The 22,095-nt window shown below is 38.1% G+C and overlaps 1 protein-coding gene across 1 annotated transcript; it reads right to left on the minus strand.

The window, feature by feature from the left end:
* Nucleotides 1–774: 774 nt before the first annotated feature.
* LOC135198773 (ABC transporter G family member 20-like) lies at nt 775–21,122 on the minus strand. Its single transcript, XM_064226691.1, has 17 exons — nt 20,276–21,122; nt 17,566–17,682; nt 15,862–16,021; nt 14,627–14,781; nt 13,998–14,105; nt 11,839–11,932; nt 10,833–10,976; nt 9,479–9,643; nt 8,417–8,517; nt 7,000–7,195; nt 6,655–6,847; nt 5,709–5,836; nt 5,099–5,169; nt 4,772–4,860; nt 4,090–4,266; nt 3,367–3,493; nt 775–2,041 (listed from the first exon to the last, which is right to left on the minus strand). The coding sequence occupies exons 1-17, from the start codon at nt 20,578–20,580 to the stop codon at nt 1,870–1,872; spliced, it is 2,502 nt and encodes an 833-aa protein (XP_064082761.1). The 5' UTR covers nt 20,581–21,122; the 3' UTR covers nt 775–1,869.
* Between the last annotated feature and the right edge of the window lie 973 nt (nt 21,123–22,095).

Consider the following 22,095-nt stretch of genomic DNA (forward strand, 5'->3'; position numbering starts at 1 on the left):
TTAAAGGACATTTGTAGCTCGATGTATGTATATGAATCACGGTAATGTGATATGACTTATATAATGGCTACGTGCTGTCAAAAGCACTACAACGTTACCGAGCTCGAGGTGGGTTGATGCAGTCTCCAAACAACGATTACCTGAGAGCGACAGGTATTTGTAGGTGAGAGACCACATATATTTATAGCCTTTTGCGGTGGCGGTGTGGGTTTAAGCTTCACCGTCGTCCTGGATTTGTTTGGTTTCGATGGTTCGCGCCCGGGAGCCGACAAATCTCTTATTGACAAAAAAATTCCCCTTCGGTTAAACATATATGAAATTATATTAACTCCGAGGTTGAGCGAATTATATATTAAAGGACATTTGTAGCTCGATGTATGTATATAGTACATATATATATATAAATATATATATATGTATGATATATATATATATATATATATATATATATATATAATATATATATAAAAGGAAGAAAACATTATTTTGAGAACAGTTGCATGACAGAAGAAGTCATTATATATATTATATATATATATATATATATATATATATATATTATATATGATATATATATATATATAAATATGTATATATATATATATATATATATATATATATATATATATATATATATATATATATATATTATATCTATATATATATATATATATATATATATATATATATATATATATATTATAGAGATTTTCTGCAATCAGAAAATTAGGCAATGACATAATGTAAGGCAGACAATAAAGTAGGAACAAAAAACCAATTTCAGGCCTTTAATCTTTAAGATGTCCCATCAGCATTTTGTCAACACATGGGATTTTCTCTTGGCATATGGACCATATTCAATATGGCATGCCACAGACTCTCGCTGATAATAAATACATGCATAAAAAATATTCATTTAAAAATACACATACATACACAATATTCTATTATATAGGGAAAAAATTTCGCAATCTGTAAGCAGGTGAGCATTCACAGCCAATGAATGGCTACACATCCAAAGTTCATAACAACAGAAAACAGGAGGTCGATTTAGTGCATGAATATTCCTTAGCCTTAAAGAGAGGCACACACAGATATGGAATCATTGTCTCCATATCATGACTGAAACACGAGTGACCGTTACCGCCTCATATCACGTTTGTGGAGCGCCAGGATAACCCCTGGCCCTCTCTATTATGTTATCTCTGATAATCTTCATCACACGACCAATGGTTACCGGAAGGAGCCATCACGAAATGAATGTCGCAAGTAACACTAGAGATTATATATCTTGAACTTAATGCTCCACTGGCTTCTTCGTTCAGTCTCTTCAAATAATGACCCTGGGTACTTCGTCCTTTCACATTTCTTAAACTGATACAATGCGAACTCCGTATTTCTGAAATCTCTTTGAAGTTTTTGCCACACAAACTTCAACCTTCAAGGACTCACCATTAACATTCCATGGAAATTTATCCTTCGACACAGAGTTTTGAGGTTGATTTAAGACAATGCCGTTTGAAGTAAGCAGAGAAAAAGTATTCATTTAATCTGTTTACTCACTGGAGAAAATTTTTTTAAAGATATTATTTAAAAGTTGGAAATAAAACGAGAATTTCTCACACGGTAGCCCTCTACGATATATCACAGCTTTTACAGGCTTTTTATTCTAAGCTATTTATCCCCATAACTATTATATCACGTCTCTTAATTAGCGTCTTTTGACCCTTTTCTCTCTTAATTTGCAACGTAATCCCTCCGATCTCGTCAAACCGCTTAAACTGACTTTTATATACATAACAAACATTCCGTTTCCTCAGAGTTCTTACGGATGATATAGTTCAACCATTATTAACAACCCTTTTGGGATCATTTCCTAACTTTGACAGCAATGAGGGTGATGGCTATATGAATGAGGAGCCAAATGAGGGTGATGATGTAACCCAGGTACACGGTGGAATAGGTGATGTCCCACCCCCTGTACAGCACAGCACGGATGGCGTCGCAAGCGTACGTCTGAGGTAAGACCACGGCTATGTACCTGCAATTGTGATTGGGTAGATTAGTAGACTTAGTTCCCTTACTTACGTATGAGGGACAGAAACGTCTCATAGAAAACCTTACTATTCCATGCGACAGAAAATGGAACATATACAATTTAGGCCATGGGCTGGGACCTATGAAGTCATTCAGCGCTGAAACGGAAAATTGGCAGTAAAAAGGTTTAAAATAAAAGGTGTAACAGAAGGAAAACCTCGCAATTGCACTATGAAGCAACTGTTAAGAGAAGGTGGAGAGTCATGGGGAAGAGAGAGACTATGAACGGAGGAACGGTGAAAGGAATGAAAGGGGTTGCGGCTAGGGGCAAAAGGGACAACGCAAAGAACCTTAAATAATGCCTACAGTGCACTATGTGAGGTGCACTAACGGCATTACTTCCCGACAGGGATGTGATGGAAAAGCTCAGAAGTTTAACAGAACAAGGCGTGATTCGACCTCCAGCTTAGTCGGGACATGTGCAAGATTTTCCCCTCAGACATAAGTTGTAAACATTATATTCCGAACTTTTAATGTACTGCATTAAAATGTGCTAAAATCTGTGGTCAAATACAGCCTTGTATCAGCAACGAAAATTAATATACACTAAATTTTATTAGAAATAATTGTGTTGTACTGTTTAACATGCACATTATTTATTTCGTTTACCTTTTCACTCTGATATATAAATCATAAATATCCTATCCTAAAATTCCTGTATCTTAAACTCACCTTGTTCAGACCATTTCAGGCTCTTCCAACAGAGCAGTTTGTAGGCTTACTCAGAACATAAAAGGTTAGGCTTTTTAAAGAACTACATGAAGATGTCATTTACTAATTTTGCTAATTTATATACTTAGAGACCTAGTATTTTTTTTAAAGAAATGTATGAAGTTGTATAAGAACTGTTACGCCATATAATTTTTTTTAAAAATCTGGTGTATTTTTACATAAGAGGAAAAGGCGAATTCTTCACAGAGGTCACAGACTCAGAAATTATATTTTTGTGAACACCAGGCAAGAATTTTTAATTTATCTTTCCTAGATAGTGACCCCCCCAAGGGTTTTCACCCGGTATGTATCCATCTTTGCGGCGTGTTTGATACAAGCTCGTTGGGGGATGGCGTAAAAATATAAACAAAAGACTGTGAGTCTCTTATAAAGATAATGACGCCAAAGAAATATTAGTTCTGGATAACGATCCCCGAACTTTTTTTTTTTTTTTTTTTTTTTTTTTTTTTTTTTTTTAACTAAGGTACCTGAAGAAAAGGCAATTTAAAAACTTTGCGACTTCACACAAAAGCAAAACACGAAAGAATTTGACTTCACCTCAGGGCTGTGGGCATGCCCTCCACAGGCCACACGATGCCAGACAGGAGAAGCAACGGGTAGAAGATACCCAGTGCCATGATGAGAGCCGTGTTCTCATCCTTCGACAGGGCCGACGTCATCAAACCTAATCACGAGAGAGGTTCCTCTTATTTAAAATAGTTTGTGGACGTTGACGCTACATTTTATTTCAAGATATTCTGGGGACCATTGTAAAAATTGCAAAACATACCAGGCACTATGCCATAACTTAAGCATGACGTAGAAGTGACACTTCATCCTGTTGCTATATAATTTCATATTCACTTTTAAATGATGTTTTGAATAATTTATGGGCAACCTTAATATCTCCCGTTTTACGTTTTGGTTCTATTCACTGTAAAATTTATAAGCTCCCTGTGCTTCTACATGTCTGTACAGCCTATCTGTTATCAACCGTTCATGAATAGGTCAATAAGCAGATGGACAAGACAGGATGACAGACATGGAAAGCAGTCTGGAGGGTAGACAGACATACAGAAAGTAAACAAAGTGAGTTTATATATGCATACTCGCCCCCAGAATACTAAATAAATAAATGTGCACTCTGCTGAAAGCGGTAATTGTTCATAATGAGGCCAGATTGGCAGCCCACAGAGTGAGCAAGGTACGCCATTGAAGCAACATACTACCTAAACTTCTGGAACAAACTGTGAAACAGAGAAGTGTATAGGCAAGTCTTACCAAAAGTCATGCCACAGAGTCCTTGCAGGATCGAGATGAGGATGACCCAAGCCATGTTTCCTTTGCAAGGAATCTCAAAGACAAGGAACATGAAGACCAGGATGAGCGCAATTTGCACCAGCATTACCACCATCTGCGTTGCCAGGAATGCCAACATAACTTCGCTCGACTGAACACCTGTTGTAATCATAACAAAACAAGTAAAAAAATGTGCCGAAGTCGCAATCGAGTTTTCTGTACAGTGTATAATGCTGAATAAGCCGTGGGCATGAATATTTCAACCACTGCCCGGTGGTGGCCTGTCCTATAGCACTGCCAGACGCACTAGTATAGCTAAATTTAATCTTAAATAAAATAAAAACTACTAATGTTAGAGGGTTGCAATTTGGTATGTTTGATGATTGGAGGGTGGATGATCAACATACCCATTTGCAGCCCTCTAGCCTCAGTGGTTTTTAAGATCTGAGGGTGGACAGACAAAACAGTCACAATAGTTTTCTTTTGCAGAACACTAAAAATTAAAGAGGGGGGTTTCTCAGGGAGAATCTTTCTATTAAGTGCTCTTTGGCTACACATTACGAAACACGCCAGTTAGAAAGCAGGTCTGTTTTGGCTATGTTATTTCCTTGCTAAAAGTTGAAATGTGTACTACGGTCTTTAAGTCACAATCAGGATCGCTTACCCGCCACCCAAGATCTGTCAAGCAGCCCTTCCTTCCTCTCAATAACAAAGGACAGAGCTGTTAGTCCTACCGCCATGAAGTACGTTATTCTGAAAGCCAAACAAGAAGTCAGTTGGTAAAGGCATGATGACTATAAAAATGAGTTTTTTCTCAAAACCTACCAGAAACAATTAAAAGATAGACTAGTTTTCCCTCTAAAGCTGGAAAGGTAATATCAGAACTGTTGGAAGGTTGATATCAAGCTTCAATGCACACAAGCTTTCACTGGAAATCCCGTCAAATATGGATGTACTTATTAAAGAACAGTTAAAGAAAAGAAATACTCACGACAGAATGACTCCAGGTGCCATGAATTCTGTGAAAGTGGCCGAACTGGAGCCGTAAATTGGATCATGCACCTGAAGACGAAAAGGGAGAAATTCACGTTATTTCAAACTTCTACCATTATTGTAAGCTGCTTGCTTGGAACGAATTTCTCAAAGTTCACTTCGAAACCATGAGTTAAAATCAAGAGCTATTGAATTTACATAGAAGGTTTACGAAGCCAAATGACATTTTCAGCTCGGGGTCAGGTACACATTATCTAACAAGTAAAAAAAATGCGCTGAAGTTTCTTCGGTACAATCGAATTTTTTATACAACGTACAATGCTGTATGAAACTCTCAGCCACGGTCCATGGCACTTTAAGCCACAGCCCGGTGGTGGCCTTGTTGTTGGCACCGCTCACGATCGTGGTTAACTTTAAACTTACATAAAAAAAAAACTACCGAGGCTAGAGGGTTGCAATGTTTGATGATTGGAGGAAGGACGATAAATCTACCAATTTGCAGCCCTCTGGCCTCAGTAATATTTAATATTTGAGGCGGACGGACAGACAAAAAGCCATCTCAATAGTTTTCTTTTACAAACAACTAATAAAACTATTCACATCCTTACCTGCAGAGGAATGGCAAATTTACTGAAGTCTGTCCCAGTAATGTTCTCGACTTTCTCAGCTATTTCGAAGACGAACTTTTCCATGGAGCTGAATATCTCTAACCATATTGTAATCGCTATTTGGGAATCTGTAAAAAAAAAAAAAAACTGTACTAAGAATGGCTCAAAGAAACTCAAGTGCACAAAAAAATGACTCCATCCATTGCCCCTATTATACACAATAGTCTCTAAAATATAATTTGGATATCCTGTCTTGATTCCATGGTAAGTCATTACACATATTTTGTATATTATTCTAACTGTGATAGGGTGCCAGTCCAACTCAACCAATACAGGGGTACGCCTGATTTCTGAACGATAGGTTGGCAAGACATTATAATGAAACCTTCGGACTTGTTGGCCATGAAAATAGGTCCAGACTTATAAATTTTCTTGCTTTAGTTTACCCAACTTTACAAAGTTCAGCTCTATTTTCCAACATTATAATGCCCTTATCGTAATGAGCTGTGATGGATGTGTTACTCAGACTAAGCGCCTAAACCTTTCACAGTTTTGCATTAGGTTAAGTTGAGTTTAACCAGACCACTGAACTGATTAACTACTCTCCTAGGGCTGGCCCGAAGGATTAGATATTTTGACGTGGCTAGGAACTATTGGTTACCTAGGAACGGGACCTACAGTTTTTTGTGGGATACGAACCACATTATCTCGAGAAATTAATTTCTAATCGCCAGAAACAAATTTCTCTGATTCCTGGTTGGCAGAGCGGGGAATCGAACTCGGGACTACCGAATGGACAGACAAGCACGTAAACCACTCGCCCAACGAGGAACCTACACAGTTTTGCATTGTTGCTGGGGCATATACAGACGCGTTTACTGGCCTGTGATTAAAACTTTAAGCCTTAACAGGGTTTTCTTCAACGGCACATTATCTTCGAACTTACTCGTATTATCCAGATAAACGTGAACTTTGCTGTCATCGGTGACGTTCCTTTGATCACAAAAAAAACCTGTTAACTTTTCAGGCCCATAAATGCAAATTAAATTTAACGTGAAGTTCTGATGAAAGTGGATGAGACCCCAGCTTTTCCCATCGACCACTGACTGGTGGCCTTCGTCAAAGTCGGTGTAGTCTACCTGTAAAAATAAAAAAAAATACAATTTAATAGATAATATCAACGAGAGGAACCATACATACTGTACAATACTATTCAGGTCAGTGTTTCGGGGTACTCATTCATAATATTTTCTTATCCAGCAAAAACTTGTGATGCAAGACGACGACGTACCAGATTCAGCGTATGGTGATTGAGCTTCTGTAAATAATCTTCGGAGAAAGATATGTTGATGGGATGAGCCAGCGGAATACTCAAGCCTGGATCAAGGTTCACCACGGCCATGTTCAGATCGTAAGGAGTTCCACCAACGGTCAGGCAGAAGAGCGCCGTTTGCAGAGGCGGCATCAGGAAGGAAAAGATGAGAAACCTGAGGGTGAAGATAAGAATGACTCTTGATGAGTACTGATGGTGGCCGGGTAAACAATGTGTAACCTAGGCTATTCGCAACTTTGGAATGGAATACAAAATTTAGGCCAAAGGACTAGCGCTGGGACTTATGAGAATAAAAGGGTTGGAAATGGGTTACGAAACAATTGTTAAGAGATGATGGCAAGATGGAAAAAAAGAGAATATGAATGGTGGTGAAATAAAAGGAATGAGAGGGATTGCAGCCAGCGGCCGAACGGACGCAGCAAAGACCTCAAGTAACCTCAAGTAACGCCTACAGTGCACCTCGTGAGATGAACTGACGGCGCTAACCCCTGAATGGAACCCGCAACTTCAGACTTACCCACAAGGATCAATTAATGGCTACAAACTAACATACCTGAGGGTGCAGCGTCATACTTGACGACCCCAACCTAAACGACCATATAAAAATACTGTCATTACTGATATAATAACTTAGTAGTCCGATTCCTAAGTAGATAGTTTATTATAAAAGACTTAGTTCTTTTTTTTTTTTTAAATCTACTGCGTATACAGTAAAAAGGAGTAAAAAAAAAACGCTGATAAACATATACTAACATCTACTATCTTGAATGTGCAGAATGAGATATTTTTGTCAACGGATGACCTAATGACGAAAAATGGCTTCTGGTTAAAATCTTAAATCCCTTATTTTCTTTGAATAAACCGCAAATTATTCAGCCATTTATCATTCACCCCCATAACCTTCCCATTTCATAAACAGGACGTAAGCCTTGTTAAATACTACTCTAGAGATATGAAATTTATGAGAGTTTTTGTAACCACTGATTTGGAGAGATGCATTGACTCACGAGATGCTAATCTCGGCAGCAAACTCTGCTGACTGACAACCAGGAAATGAAGAATATAGAATTTGGGCTCAAGGCCAAACGCTGGGACCTTTGAAGTCATTCAGCGACGAAAGGGAAATTGGCAGAGAGAAGGTCTGAAAGTTGTAACAGGAGGAAAACCTCGCAGTCGCACTTAGGAGCAATTTTTAGAGAGGGTGGAAAGTAAGACTTAAGAAAGAATATAAACGGAGGTACAGCATAAGAGATGAGAGAGGTTGCTGCTGAGGGCCGAAGGGAGCTGTATAATGACCCATAAGTAATGCCCACAGTGCACAACATGAGGCGGATTTGTTCCTAAAACACGTACCCACAGAAGGTCAGGCCCTTACCCTAAATTTCTCCACAGTCGGATGAAGTTCTTGATCAGCAGAGCCTGGAATCTCCCGTAGGAGAAAAGTCTCTCGTACTTCGACGTCGCGATCCAAGGAGACTTGAAAAGAAAAGAGACGAGAGCGCTTGAGAGAGATTTGTCGATTTATTTACTCTTTTTTTTTTTTCGTCGGTTAGAGATAAACGTCTGTTAGCTCAACATCCATTTAAAGCTTTAATTAATCATTAGAATTTGTTGAAAGGATGACGTACGTATTTGAAAATTTTAAAACAATTTCTATACTTAAAAAAAAAAAGAATTTACCTTTTACCCATTAAAGTTTTAATCGAACATCATTAAAATAAGCCAAAATGTATTTGTCATGCCTTTTCAAAATAATAAGGAAGTGACATAACTTACTGATAGAAATTTCTTTGGCAATTCTTATCTAAAATAAAAAAAAACAATAATTGATATACCTCAATATACATAAAAAAAAGTAAGGCACTGAGAGCCATTTTATCAGAAAATTTGTATTTAAAATAAGGATCATGCAGGTTTCCATTAAATATTCCGACTGAAATCTGAACAATATATATATATATATATATATATATATATATATATATATATATATATATATATTCGTTAAAACCACTGAAACATTACTGAGAGCTAAAATCTGGTCTGAAAGTAAATTACAATGAAATCAACTCTAGTGCCATATATTATGTTTATACATACAAACACATACACACAATATACATACATACATACATACATACATACATATATATATATATATATATATATATATATATATATATATATATATATATATATATATATTAAATGACCATAACAATCGCCTGAAAATTCCAAATGAAGAATGATTTTGCACCATTGTTATTAGAAAACATAAATATAATAGATTATATAAAAAAAGACTCCCTTCTACGAATTATACTTTAAAGGAAAACGGATACCGTTGACTAGACTAGAAGCTTATTATTAAAAAAAAAAAAAAAAAAAAGCAACTGAAATCTAAAGGAGGCATATTTATTGCTCAAACATGACTTACCATACAGACGTCAGTATGCTCCGAGTCTCGGAGCATTGAGTGTCCTGTGACCTTGTTGACGTCCTCCCAGAGGGTAGAGGTCACCCCCCTGGCCTCTGGTAAAGTGCCAGGGGTGTTGCTCTGCGTTACTGCTACGGCCAGGTCCCCGTCGTAGGCAGGGTTGACCTTAGAAGGCGAAGAAGCGAATGAATTAGCTACTAGGATTTGTACCTGTCGCTGACTGGGTTAGGTTTCGAAAAGAAACTCCAAGTGCTACTCTTCATTGTGTCAAGGTAAGAGTACTCTAGTTCTTTGTAATATAATAATAATAATATAATAATAATAATAATAATAATAATAATAATAATAATAATAATAATAATAATAATAATAATAATAATAATAATGAACCAAACAAAAACTTCTTTCAGTTTTCTTCTGAAGATTGAAAAAGAAACCCACAAAATTACTGTGTATAACGTGTTTACTTATAAGTAAACACGTTGTACATAGTAATTTTGTGGGCGTCTTTTTCAATAATAATAATAATAATAATAATAATAATAATAATAATAATAATAATAATAATAATAATAGGCACGATCCCAAGATCCCTGAAAAGGAATCTAGAAAAACTAGAGGCTGAAGTAGCTCCAGGACTCATGCAGAAGAGTGTGATCCTAGAAACGGCGCTCATAGTAAGAAAAGTGATGGACTCCTAAGGAGGAAGGATGCAACCCGGAACCCCACACTATAAATACCACCCAGTCGAATTGGAGGACTGCGCTAGAGAAAAAAAAAATAATAATAAGAAGAAGAAGAAGGATATGGGACATGCCAGTGGAAATTGTACCCATAATCATAGGAACACTAAGAGGCACGATCCCAAGATCCCTGAAAAGGAACCTGGAAAAACTAGGTTCCGAAGTAACTCCGGACTCATGCAGAAGAGTGTGTTGTTAGAAACATAGTGAGAAAAGTGATGGACTCCAAAGGAGGCAGGATGCAACCCGGAACCCCAACTATAAAATCCACCCAGTTGAATGGGATGACCAGTACTGAAAGGGAAATGGACAGTGATAAGGTTTGAAAAATGCAACAGGAGGAAAAAAGCAATTGCACTTTGGAAAGTCAGATGGAAGGAGGATAATATGAGCGGAGGTATAGTAAATGAATGAAAGATGTCGTAGGTGGGGGCCGAAGAGACGCCGCAAAGAACCGTAAGTAATGCCCTCAGTGTACCGCGTGCGGTGCACCGATGGCACTAATACCCTAATAAGGCACACTGGAGCATGAAACTTCACTTATCGATCATGAATTCTAGAAAGTAGTTCCAACAAAATCTTACTAATCTTACTAGTTCGGGTTCTCTTACGTTTCCTGACTTGAGGTCGTCGGCGGATGAATCCTGCAGACAGAGCTTGAGGAAGATGTCTTCAAGGGACGGGATGTTGAAGTGGTTGATTAAACTCGACGGCGAGGTTTCGGCCAGCAGTCTCCCTCCTCTCATGAGGCCAACCTTTTACACAAAAATAAGAAAGCATTACCTCGAATCTGTGCAATCACTGAATATACTTATATATATATATATATATATATATATATATATATATATATATATATATAATATATATATATAATATATGCATACATACACACACACACACATATATATATATATATATATATATATATATTATATAGATGGGTGCGTATGTATATTATATATATAACATATACATGTGTAAATAAAGAGAGAGAGAGAGGGTCTCTGCGAAAGCTCTGCAAGCAAACCGTGTCGACAGAATATAAAGTCTGAATGGATGAATGATGGTTGGGCCAACTCTCCATGATGGATGTAAGGTGTGACTGTTGGATACACATGAAGGAAAAACGGTTGAAAATGCTGAGATAAGGACTGAAATGGTGCAAAATGTGGATAGTATGAAGGTGGTAAAAAGGCAGTTTTTTAATTGGAAGAAAATGAATGAAGAAAGGTTAGTGAAAAGGTATATAATTCGGAAATGTTGGGAGGAAGATATCCAAACCTAGAGAAGTAGGAGGCGGATAATATAGGAGAGGTTATAAACGAAAAGTATCGTAATATGAATTAAATGAAAGAATTATTCTTGCTGACGTTTCCTAAACAGGGTATCCATCTTTGATTTAATATTTAAGTGTGAATGTCATACTGACTGCTGTTTTATTTTAAACTCTAAGGACACCTGTTGTTAAGATAGCATACTGCTGATATATATATACATACACACACACACACACACACACACACACACATATATATATATATATATATATATATATATATATATATATATATTATATATATATGTATATATATATGTTTGTGTGTAAATAATTACCTTATCTGCCTGCCTGGCTTCCTCGATATAATGAGTCGTTATAATGATTGTAGTACGTCCTGTTTTGCAGATATCGAGTAAGTGTTGCCAAATACTGAAAATGTAAATAATTAAAAATCAAATCTATAGTCAATTGATTGCCTTCCTTTCTATAATATCTTTCAATACAAAAAGGAAGGAAATATGCTGCTACAGAATTACGTATATCAAAATATGTAAAGCTGAGTTGAGATTTCTTGTATCTAAACATCCTCTACCCACCTACTTCAGTAATATGCAGTTATTATTATTATTACCATTAAAGTATTAGTAACAGTATCAGTAACAGTGGTGGTTTTTGATAATGTAATAAACGATTCAGGACGAATACCAGTAAAAGGTACTGACAGAGGTACAATGAAAAAACTTGTTTACATTTCTTAAACAGAAATACCTTTCATTTTCGGAATAAGCTTTGCTCTAATAAGACTTCAAATAGCTGAAAAATAACGAATTGCGCCAGTGGATAAAAGTAAAGATGTTCATTGTGACACTATCTCCGGAGGTTCCGTTATGGCAGATTACCATTTCATTCCCAACTAGAGAGCACTCTTAGAGCAGTGGTGATACATGTACAGACAGTCCCCTGGTTATCAGCACCATAAGGCACCTTATGGTGCTATAAGGGTGTTTATGGCACCATAAGGATGCTTATAGCATGCCATAAGGGTGCTTACGGCGCTGATAACTGGTTATTGGCGCCATAAGCATCAGTATGGAGCCATAAATCACTGAGTTTCGGTTAATGGCGGTTCTCACTTATTGGCACACCCCCAGGAATGGAAACCCCGCCAATAACCGGGGACTGCCTGTAGTGAAAGAATTCGTAAAGCTGTCCTTTTTGTAATTTTGACGAAATTGAGAATATCCTGAATATGAGCTCAATTCTGATCCACCCCATTATTTGATAAACTCTTGCTTGCCTCACAGTCCACTCCTTCACAAAATTTAATTGCAATCTGTCAGTAACTTTTACAGATATTTTGTAACCAAACAAACAAATTGAAAGGTAAATACGTAGAAGTCTACTAAGTTATGAAATAAAGACATAAAGAACAGATACAGGTCAAAAGATGGAAACTACTAATATTTGTTTGTTTTTATGTCAAAACCTATTCAATAAATTTTGGCAATAAAGACATTTATAGATAAGGGTCTTTATTTAAAATTTTATCAAAATTTATTTGATAAAATTTTAAATAAAGACATAAATACAGATCCAGCTGAATGTATGGAAATTACAAATAGCATTTTGAAATCTCTAGTGAATAAGAAGACATACAGACAGACACAATTTAAATCCTTAACCTACGTCCATCTTCACTGACGGACTGACGGAGGTAATAACCGATAACTGACGTCCTCCTTACCGGTTTCTGAGCACAGGGTCAACTTCTATACTTGCTTCTGAGGAGAGGGTCAACTTCCTTACCTGCTTCTGAGAAGGTCAACTTCTTTACCTGCTTCTGAGGAGAGGGTCAACTTCCTTACCTGCTTCTGAGAAGGTCAACTTCTTTACCTGCTTCTGAGGAGAGGGTCAACTTCCTTACCTGCTTCTGAGAAGGTCAACTTCTTTACCTGCTTCTGAGGAGAGGATCAACTTCTATACTTGCCTCTGAAGAGAGGGTCAACTTCCTTACTGCTTTGAGGCAAAGGGTTCAACTTCCTTTTATGTCTCTGAGAGAGGGTCAACTTCCTTACCCTGCCTTCTTTAAGGAGAAGGGTTCCAACTTCCTTTACCTGCTTCTGAGAAGCGTTTTCACTTTCTTTACCTGCTTCTGAGGGGAGAGGGAATCAACATTCCTTATACTGCTTGAAGGAGAGGCTCACTTCCTGACCTTGGCCTTCCGAGCAGAGGGTCAACTTCCTTATCTGCTTCTGAGGAGAGGGTCAACTTCTATACCTACTTCCGAGGAGAGGGTTAACTTCATTTCGTGCTTCTCAGTAGATGGCCAACTTCCTTACCTGCTTCTGAGGAGAAGGTCAACTTCTTTACCTGCTTCTGAGGAGAGGGTCAACTTCATTAAGTGCTACTCAGTAGAGAGTCAACTTCATTAGGTGCTTCTCAGTATAGGCTCAACTTTATTACGTGCTTCTCAGTAGAGGGTCAACTTCCTTACCTGCTTCTGAGCAGAGGGTCAACGCCAACTGTAGGTTCGTCCAGAATCAGCAATTCAGGTTCATGAACCAATGCCGCTGCAAAACTGGCGCGTCGCTGCTGGCCACCACTTGCGGATTTCCAGAGGGTTAAGTTAGTATAAAACTGATTTTGCATCACAAAGGTCCTCTAATTTAACAAATTTATTGACATAAATCTCAATTTAACAAATACATTGACATAAATCCTCGGATTTCGTTTCATGAGAACCACATACTTCAGGATATATCAACATGTGTTTTGTGAAGGTGGAATGAAAGGAAATATAAAATTTAGGCCAAAGGCCAAGCACTGGGACCTTTAAGGTCATTCTGCGCAGAAAGAGAAATTGAGGTAAAAAGGTTTGAAAGGTGTAACAGGAGGAAAACCTTGCAGTTCTGGTATGAAGTGACTGTTAGGAGAGGGTGGAAAGACAGGGGGAAGAAAAAGATCCTGAACGGAGGTACAGTCAAAGAAATAGAAGGGGTTGCAGCTAGGGGCCGAAGGGACACTGCAACGCGGTGCACTGATGGCACTGCCCCACCCCCCCCCCCCCCCTCTCAACAACCACCTTCGTGAGTCTTGTGAAGGTAGCGTTCTCTGGTGTCTCACCTGAGCTGATTGATTAACCTGTTGGGTTCGGGAAGATCGAGGAACTTCACCAAGAAGTTGGTTCTCTCCTGGATTTTCTCGGACGAGAGATTGTGAATTCTTCCGAAGTAACTCAGCGTTTCTCCGATGGTGAATTCCGAATACAAGGCCAATTCCTGAGGGGATAAAAGTGAGAAAGCTAGTGTCCTTCGCTCTCTCTCTCTCTCTCTCTCTCTCTCTCTCTCTCTACAGAAATAACAAGGACTAAATGCTAATATAGCCAATAATTTTTCCAAGGTTATCTCTCATAGGCAAGCAACAAGGCATTATCCATAAACGGCATCCTGTTATCATTATTACTATTGTCATTTATAAAAGACCATAAATTTTAAGTAAGTCTCAACAGAATGTTATACCCGCTCCATGGAAACTTACCGGTCAGCAAATCACAAATAAAAATAAAAAATTCAGTGAAGAAAACTGCTGGATTTATGGTCTATCTTTATTAGAGTTTATTTAATGAAACTGAATTCTTCCATACATACTTTATCATGCACTTTGCTTTGAGAGTTTATGAATTCATACCTGTGTCGGACAAAAGAAAAGGACCCCATCCTTGTCAAAAGCCAAACGTTTTTAAACAAAACCTGGTGGTCTGATCATGGGCGCCCGCACATAGGGGCAGGAGGGGGCACTTGCCGCCCACAACCCCCGCCCGACGAAATCCTAAATCCCTTTTGTTTTCCTTTCATTACACGATATATTCTTTCAGTTTAAGTAAACTAAAGGTATCATTATGTATTGTTTAATATTTGTCTTTAGTCAGAACGGATTCAATAAAATCTTGCCCAAAAGATCAAATGGATGAGCAAGGAAGTACCAGGCATCCCATAATAAAGTTTCCATTTCCTATAGAACGCTTCGTAAGAATGACTGCCTCATATGGCGGAGTAAAAGGAGCTGTGATACTACAGTAGGAGGCCAGCACTTGGAATCCATCTCGTAATCTAGGTTCCCTATTCAGATCGACATCTTGGTTCCTAATTGATCTGGACCTCACAGTCCAGTCAACTCTGACCTGGTCCATAACCTTACACAAAATCTCCCGGCGGAAATTCACCCACACTTCGGAGATACATTGTCAACAAGTGGAAAAACATTCAGACAAGGTCTACTGACCTTGCATTCAGACAGGCAAGCAAGTCAACAGGAGCGGACGAATATAAAAACCTCCAGTCGAACTGAATCCAACTGACCTGTGGCATGTAGCCTACCCGGTGACCTGGGACGGCAGCGAGGGCACTCCCTGGTGGATACCCATACAGGAAGATCTCGCCAGAATCCAAGGAAAGGCGGTTCACTATACATCCGAGGAGAGTCGTCTTCCCACAGCCACTGGGACCCAGCAACCCATAACTGTGGAATGAAGGATCGATGAGACTCAAAGGAATAATAGGGTGAATGTTCTTGTTATTATTGTCAGAGTGAGACACAACTTCCTTACCGCACTGTTACAGTACCTGAGTGAAATACCATCGTTTCAAAAAATGACGGTAAGAAAATTACATTTTAATTATAAATCGTCTTATGTATTTATTTGTCTACATGGGTAGGGATGATATGGAAAGTATGCTTGCAATGCGCACTCACTATAATCAGCTAGAGGCCTCTAAAGGAGAATTATCGTTGACAGGGTAATCATTCCGATAAGGATTTTGTTTAATCACGATGAACATGAAGATTCAGTACAACTTAAAAGTCCGCGAAGACTACCTGATAAGAGACGACCCACAAAGATTGCCGTAGAAAAATGTCGACATTAGAGCTTGTCAATTTTCACGCAGTTCGCCTCCATCTATTTACGGGTGCAGAGCTTATGTTTATTGCTATTTTGCTGCCGGCATAAAATTAAAATCGACAAGGACATCTATGCCTTAAGCGTTTGAAAATTCAATTGCCTGCGGTTTATGCAACAAATATCTGCAACCACGATGACCTATCGAATATTTAGATTGGTCTGTTATCATGACTTGTTTTAAAGTTAAAACATGAAAATGAATTTAATTAGCTTTTATTTGAGTTACAATAGAAAAAGATAAGAAAAATGTAAAAAAAATCACAAGGACAAAAATATCAAGCTTGGATAATAAAGCGAGTCTTTCTCAGAGAGGTGGGTATGTGGATAAGGATTTGTGTATTGCCTTAGGTATCAAGTCAATTTATGTTCACATCCTTCGATGCACTGAATGATTTGTGAAATGTATGCCATTCAGCAATTAAGCCAGCGAAAAGAGTTGGAGTGGCTGGACAGCGAAATACCGTAGTCCCGTAAATAAAGAAGATGGGGTACTAGAAATCTAAAGGCGGGAACTAAAAAAATACAAAACTAACAGTTGCACTAAGAAGTGATATAGTTAGAGGTGTTGGACAGCAAAAATTGAGGGGAAGTAGACTAAAATGTGGACGCAGTCAGGAGCCGAAGGGACGCTGCAAACACCCTCAAGTAATCTCCAAGGTCTTTGGACCTTGGTAATCTCCACAGCGCACCATATGAGTTACATGCCAGCACTATGTTAATGTTATACAAGCGTGTGCATATATATATATATATATATATATATATATATATATATATATATATATATATACAGTATCTATCTATCTATATATATATATATATATATATATATACATACATACATACATATAAATATATATACATGCATGCACGTACTGTTGTATACTTAAGCCCAAAATATTTTTCCAACACTATTTTAATTACTCTACACCATTAACCCCAGTAAATATTCTACATTAAATTCTAGGAAAAAACGAAGCAAGCAAAATCATGATCAAAATTATTATACAAATAGAAAGCGAACGTCATTAGTAGCACACAATTTGAAACAAACGACTGCTAGAGCCAGAACAAAACAGCAAAAGAAACAAGTAGGACTTACATAGCGCCCTGAGGCACACACATGTCAAGACCTTCCAGGACGTGGACTCTGTGCTTTCCGCTCCCGTAGGACTTGTAGGCCTGCTGGACTACGACGACGTTGGCGCTGCCGTAGACACTTCGTCCATGTGAAAAATGAGAAATTATGAAGTTATGAGTCAAGACGAAAAACGTATGGATTTGTAAATAAAAGAACGTGTGAATGTAGAAACAAAACAGTATCCGAGACAGAACAGTCATTAAGATATGGATTTGTGAATCTGGAAACAAAATGTTGGTCGAGACGAGTTTTCCATCAACTAGAACGGATGAATTTATAAACGAAAAACTAACCTGGGGCACAATAGTCATCAAGATAAATAACGTATGGTTCTATCAACAAAACGCTGGTCTGAGGAAATATTTATCAACAATATACAGACCGTGTCAATCTGAATACATAATAGTGGCCAGAGACAAACTATTTATCGAGAGGAGCGTATGAATTTATAAACAAAATACTGGCCAGAGACATATTGTTCACCAAGTAGAAGAACGCGTGAATTTATCAACAAAATACTGAACTGAGACCAACTATTACTCAAGAAGAACACGTGAATCTACAAACAAAATACTGACCTGAGACAAGATATTAACAAGTATGGCAGCAATAAAAAAAAATCGCAGAAATCCTGCTGAAGCTAACAATACTCTAAGCACAAGTAAAAGCTAATTCGGAAAACAAAATTTTAATCGAACATCACCAAATATAAGGAAGAGTACACGTTAATCTGGCTTTATTAATACTAGCAATTTACCAATCGCTACTAAAAGCATATTCATCTGCTGCTTCATGACTCGCTAGTGTTTTTTAACTATTATGTATGATAAATTCGTAAAGTAACTAAGTCTACGGACATGACATAACTAGGCCCGTTTCACGAGCAGAACCAGCTCCTTTTCAGGGAATCCCTTCTCACCCCCACCCCCTTCGGAGGGGGTGTGGAGGTAGGATGAAATCCCATTATAAACCATCTTGGGGGTCCTCACTATAACCCTGCCAAGATTCATGCCCATCGGACCAGTCGTTTGGCCGTGATTGAATGACAGACAGACGGACAGACGTAACGCCGATTACAGTATAGTACGATACCACATCAGTCTACATAGTCAGAAATATGCATGAGAAAGTTGATCATAAGTGAAGCTTTTAATTAACAAGAAAATACGCAAAATCTGTTGATGCAAGATATCACGATTGACTCCGGATATACTTTTAGAAAGAATCTGATGGCCTTATTGTTATGACGCAAGAAATCTGGAGCACAAAATCTAATTAAACGAGATATAGGGAAACTGTAGTCTCATGATATATAATAGCAAGACTGAGCATGTTCTTTGGAATATAGTCTGATGATGAAAGGTTTCAGTCTAAGGATGCATTATTCCCAGTATAGGGATACATTATTCTTAATCTAGAGTTACATTATTTTCGGTCTAAGGATATATTATTCTCAGTCTATGGTCACATTATTCTCAATCTAGGGTTATATAATTTCCAGTCCAAGGATACATTATTTCCAGTCCAAGGATACAATATTTTCAGTCTACGGATACATTATTCTCAATCTAGGGTTACATAATTTCCAGTCAAAGGATACATTATTTCCAGTCCAAGGTAACATTATTCTCAGTCTAAGGATACATTATTCTCAGTCAAGGAATATAAAGTCTACGGATGGATGCCTCCCATTCTAAGGATACAATATTCTCAGCCTACGGATGCATCATACCATGAACAAAGAGGCTGGGATATCCTAAGCATCAGGAATACAAGGCCATCTGCACGTCATCATTTTGGACCTATATAGGAGATCTCACACAATCCAAATATGTCAGAAAATCCTACCGACACCTGACGATGGTTGAAAATGCGTTAGAATGTGTTAAAATGATCCTGGATATGAAAAATTATACATTACTGCTAGAAGATGTTTAATGAGTTCAGTTCCTCCAGCTTCTAGGAACGTAGTTTCGAAGAACAGTAGCTGATTAACAAATATATACTGAGAACCAAGAAAAACGGAACTGGGCAAAAATATAACTAAGTGTGTGTTTCTCGTCATTTCTCATTGACAAGCTGTGTTAGTTTGGATGTCTCGTGAGTTTTAGTGCTTCATGAAAGTGTTAACAATTGCATTAGCTATCTTTTGGGTAGCACAATTACTAATTAAAAACAGCGACCATGGATATTTTGGGTTTCGGCATTCGTATCCTCGTAATGTTCGTAAGTTCTCAATTTTTAATTATATAAATACTAAAGGGAACTTTTCAGCCACATCATTTCATAGATGTATTCCTCGACATTTCTACAGTCCAGACTAAGGTATGAACTGCTCATTTCTTATGCAAGATTATAAAATCTACATTGATTCATCTCCCAGGGTTTTCATCTCTTACTTATACGTTCACTAACTTAACCAGTGTCTTTACTAAGCTCAGGCTGAACAGAATTATCGCCTAGATCTCACTGTTCAAAGGAATGAAAGGGGTTGCAGCTAGGGGCCCAAGGGACGCTGTAAAGAACCTTATATAATATCTACAGTGCACCGCGTGAAGTGCACTGATGCACTACTCCCCTACGGGGTCTCTTCATTTAGGCAACAGTAGGTTCGTAACATTCGACCCCTACAATAGAGTCGCCTTCCGAACTGGCACTTTGTCGATCTTACCTCTTCTTTGGCGTGTGAACATCTTGCAAAGGCAGAGTGCCATTCTCAGGTGGCGGCTGAGGAGCCTCCACCGCGCACTTGGAGGACGTGTAATCCATTTTGCGATCTAGTCTGGTGAGGGAGATGTCGCTCGAGATCTGGGAGGTCCTGCTCTCGGCATCGGGCGCTCTTCCCTTCACGTCGACGACGACGCTGTCGTACAGCGAACTCCTCTTGGTCGATAGCTGCCAGTCGCCGCTGCTCACGAATTCCGCGCCTTCTGAACTGACTTTCGGCCGATAAGACAGTAGTTTCAAGGACGCCATCTTCGAGTTACCGCTATCTACATTTACACAGTAAGGATTCAAACTCGGGGATTGAAACTATCGATTTGGTGACGCGATAGGCGCTGCTATCTTATCGGCGGCGTTCATACGGGTCATTAATACACTTTTAATTAGGTTTTATCCTCAAATTAATGAGGCTGTGGACATCTAAGGAATTATATAATGCAGGAATGTTAACCTTTGCTCCGATTCGGTTATCATTCAGTCAAGCTTCTAGGAATGATCGAGAGAAGCAGGTCTTCACTAAGCGGCTGGATAACCTATAAGACTTTATAAATAGCGAAGAGCTTACTAACACCGAAAAGGCAAAATGCAATCAGTGCTTGACAAAAGAGTGATAACTCAATGGCTTGTAGAATGTCCAATCGAATTGGAATAAGAAGTCGATAACGCCAGGAGGGAAGGGTCGCTGTTTCACATTTAGGAAATAACCATAAATGTTCCGCAACAAATAAGGAGAACTAGGATCTTCTTGCACCGGAAATTTGACACACCACTAAACCTTCCCCGATTTGGGTCCTGGACTGTTGTACTACTGTGTTTGCCCTGCTAATCACCCTCGTTATCTTATCTCGTGTTTTGATAGGATACTTAACGGGATGTTCTTATCTCTCGTTTGTTATTCTTTACGAAAAAAAGAGAGAGAAGATAATCAAAGTCGTTGATCATGAACCTAAAATAACAAAAAAATATATATATGGAACTGAATGCACTGAATGTTGGTTAGGACTGGAAATGTAACATGTCGTCTTCTCTGAATTGAAGTTACCTGCATTAAAATGTATTGTTAACTACGATAAGATTAAATTCAAGCGCCATTTAGACCCTCGACTTCACAATGTAGAAAATAGGTTTGATATTTATTTGAGGTCCTGGAACCACCGTCACCACAGATATTTCAGGCGATAAGAAACCGATTCAATGTCCGATTGTTATGGCACCTAGTCACGCCAATATACGAATGTAAAAATTAGGATAAGGATAGAGATTAGGATAAAGGATAAGGAGGACGATATGAAACCAGGAAACTTTCAATATAGTTCTCGCTTTCATAACTTTTTTCTCGCCGTAATTTATCTCGCAATCACGAGTCATGTGTCTCCTGACATAAATTAGCGAGCATTAAGATGCGAGTCCACGAGTGTACGAATTCGTTCGGTTCGAAGGCCGTATGAAATGAAAAGTTGGCACAGCTTATGGCTTCCCTACACGAAACTTACTACGAATCTTTATCAGTTTGGTATAAGCAGAAATGAGTCGTGACAGGGCGAATAATCTTATTCTGATTTACAAAATTGATTCTTGATTAACGTGAGAAAACCGAAGGTACGAAGCGAAAAGAAATAAGCATATAAATAAAAAAAATGGAAAATAAAAAATCCCCATTTTTATCCTAATTCTGGGTTACGAATTACAGAAAGCAACAGAACTGTAGCCGTAATCCTGTATACTTCAGAGGTCTCACCGAAAAAAATGTAATAAGATAAATTTGGC

This window comes from Macrobrachium nipponense, chromosome 22, assembly GCF_015104395.2.
Source record: "Macrobrachium nipponense isolate FS-2020 chromosome 22, ASM1510439v2, whole genome shotgun sequence".
Classification (NCBI taxonomy): domain Eukaryota; kingdom Metazoa; phylum Arthropoda; class Malacostraca; order Decapoda; family Palaemonidae; genus Macrobrachium; species Macrobrachium nipponense.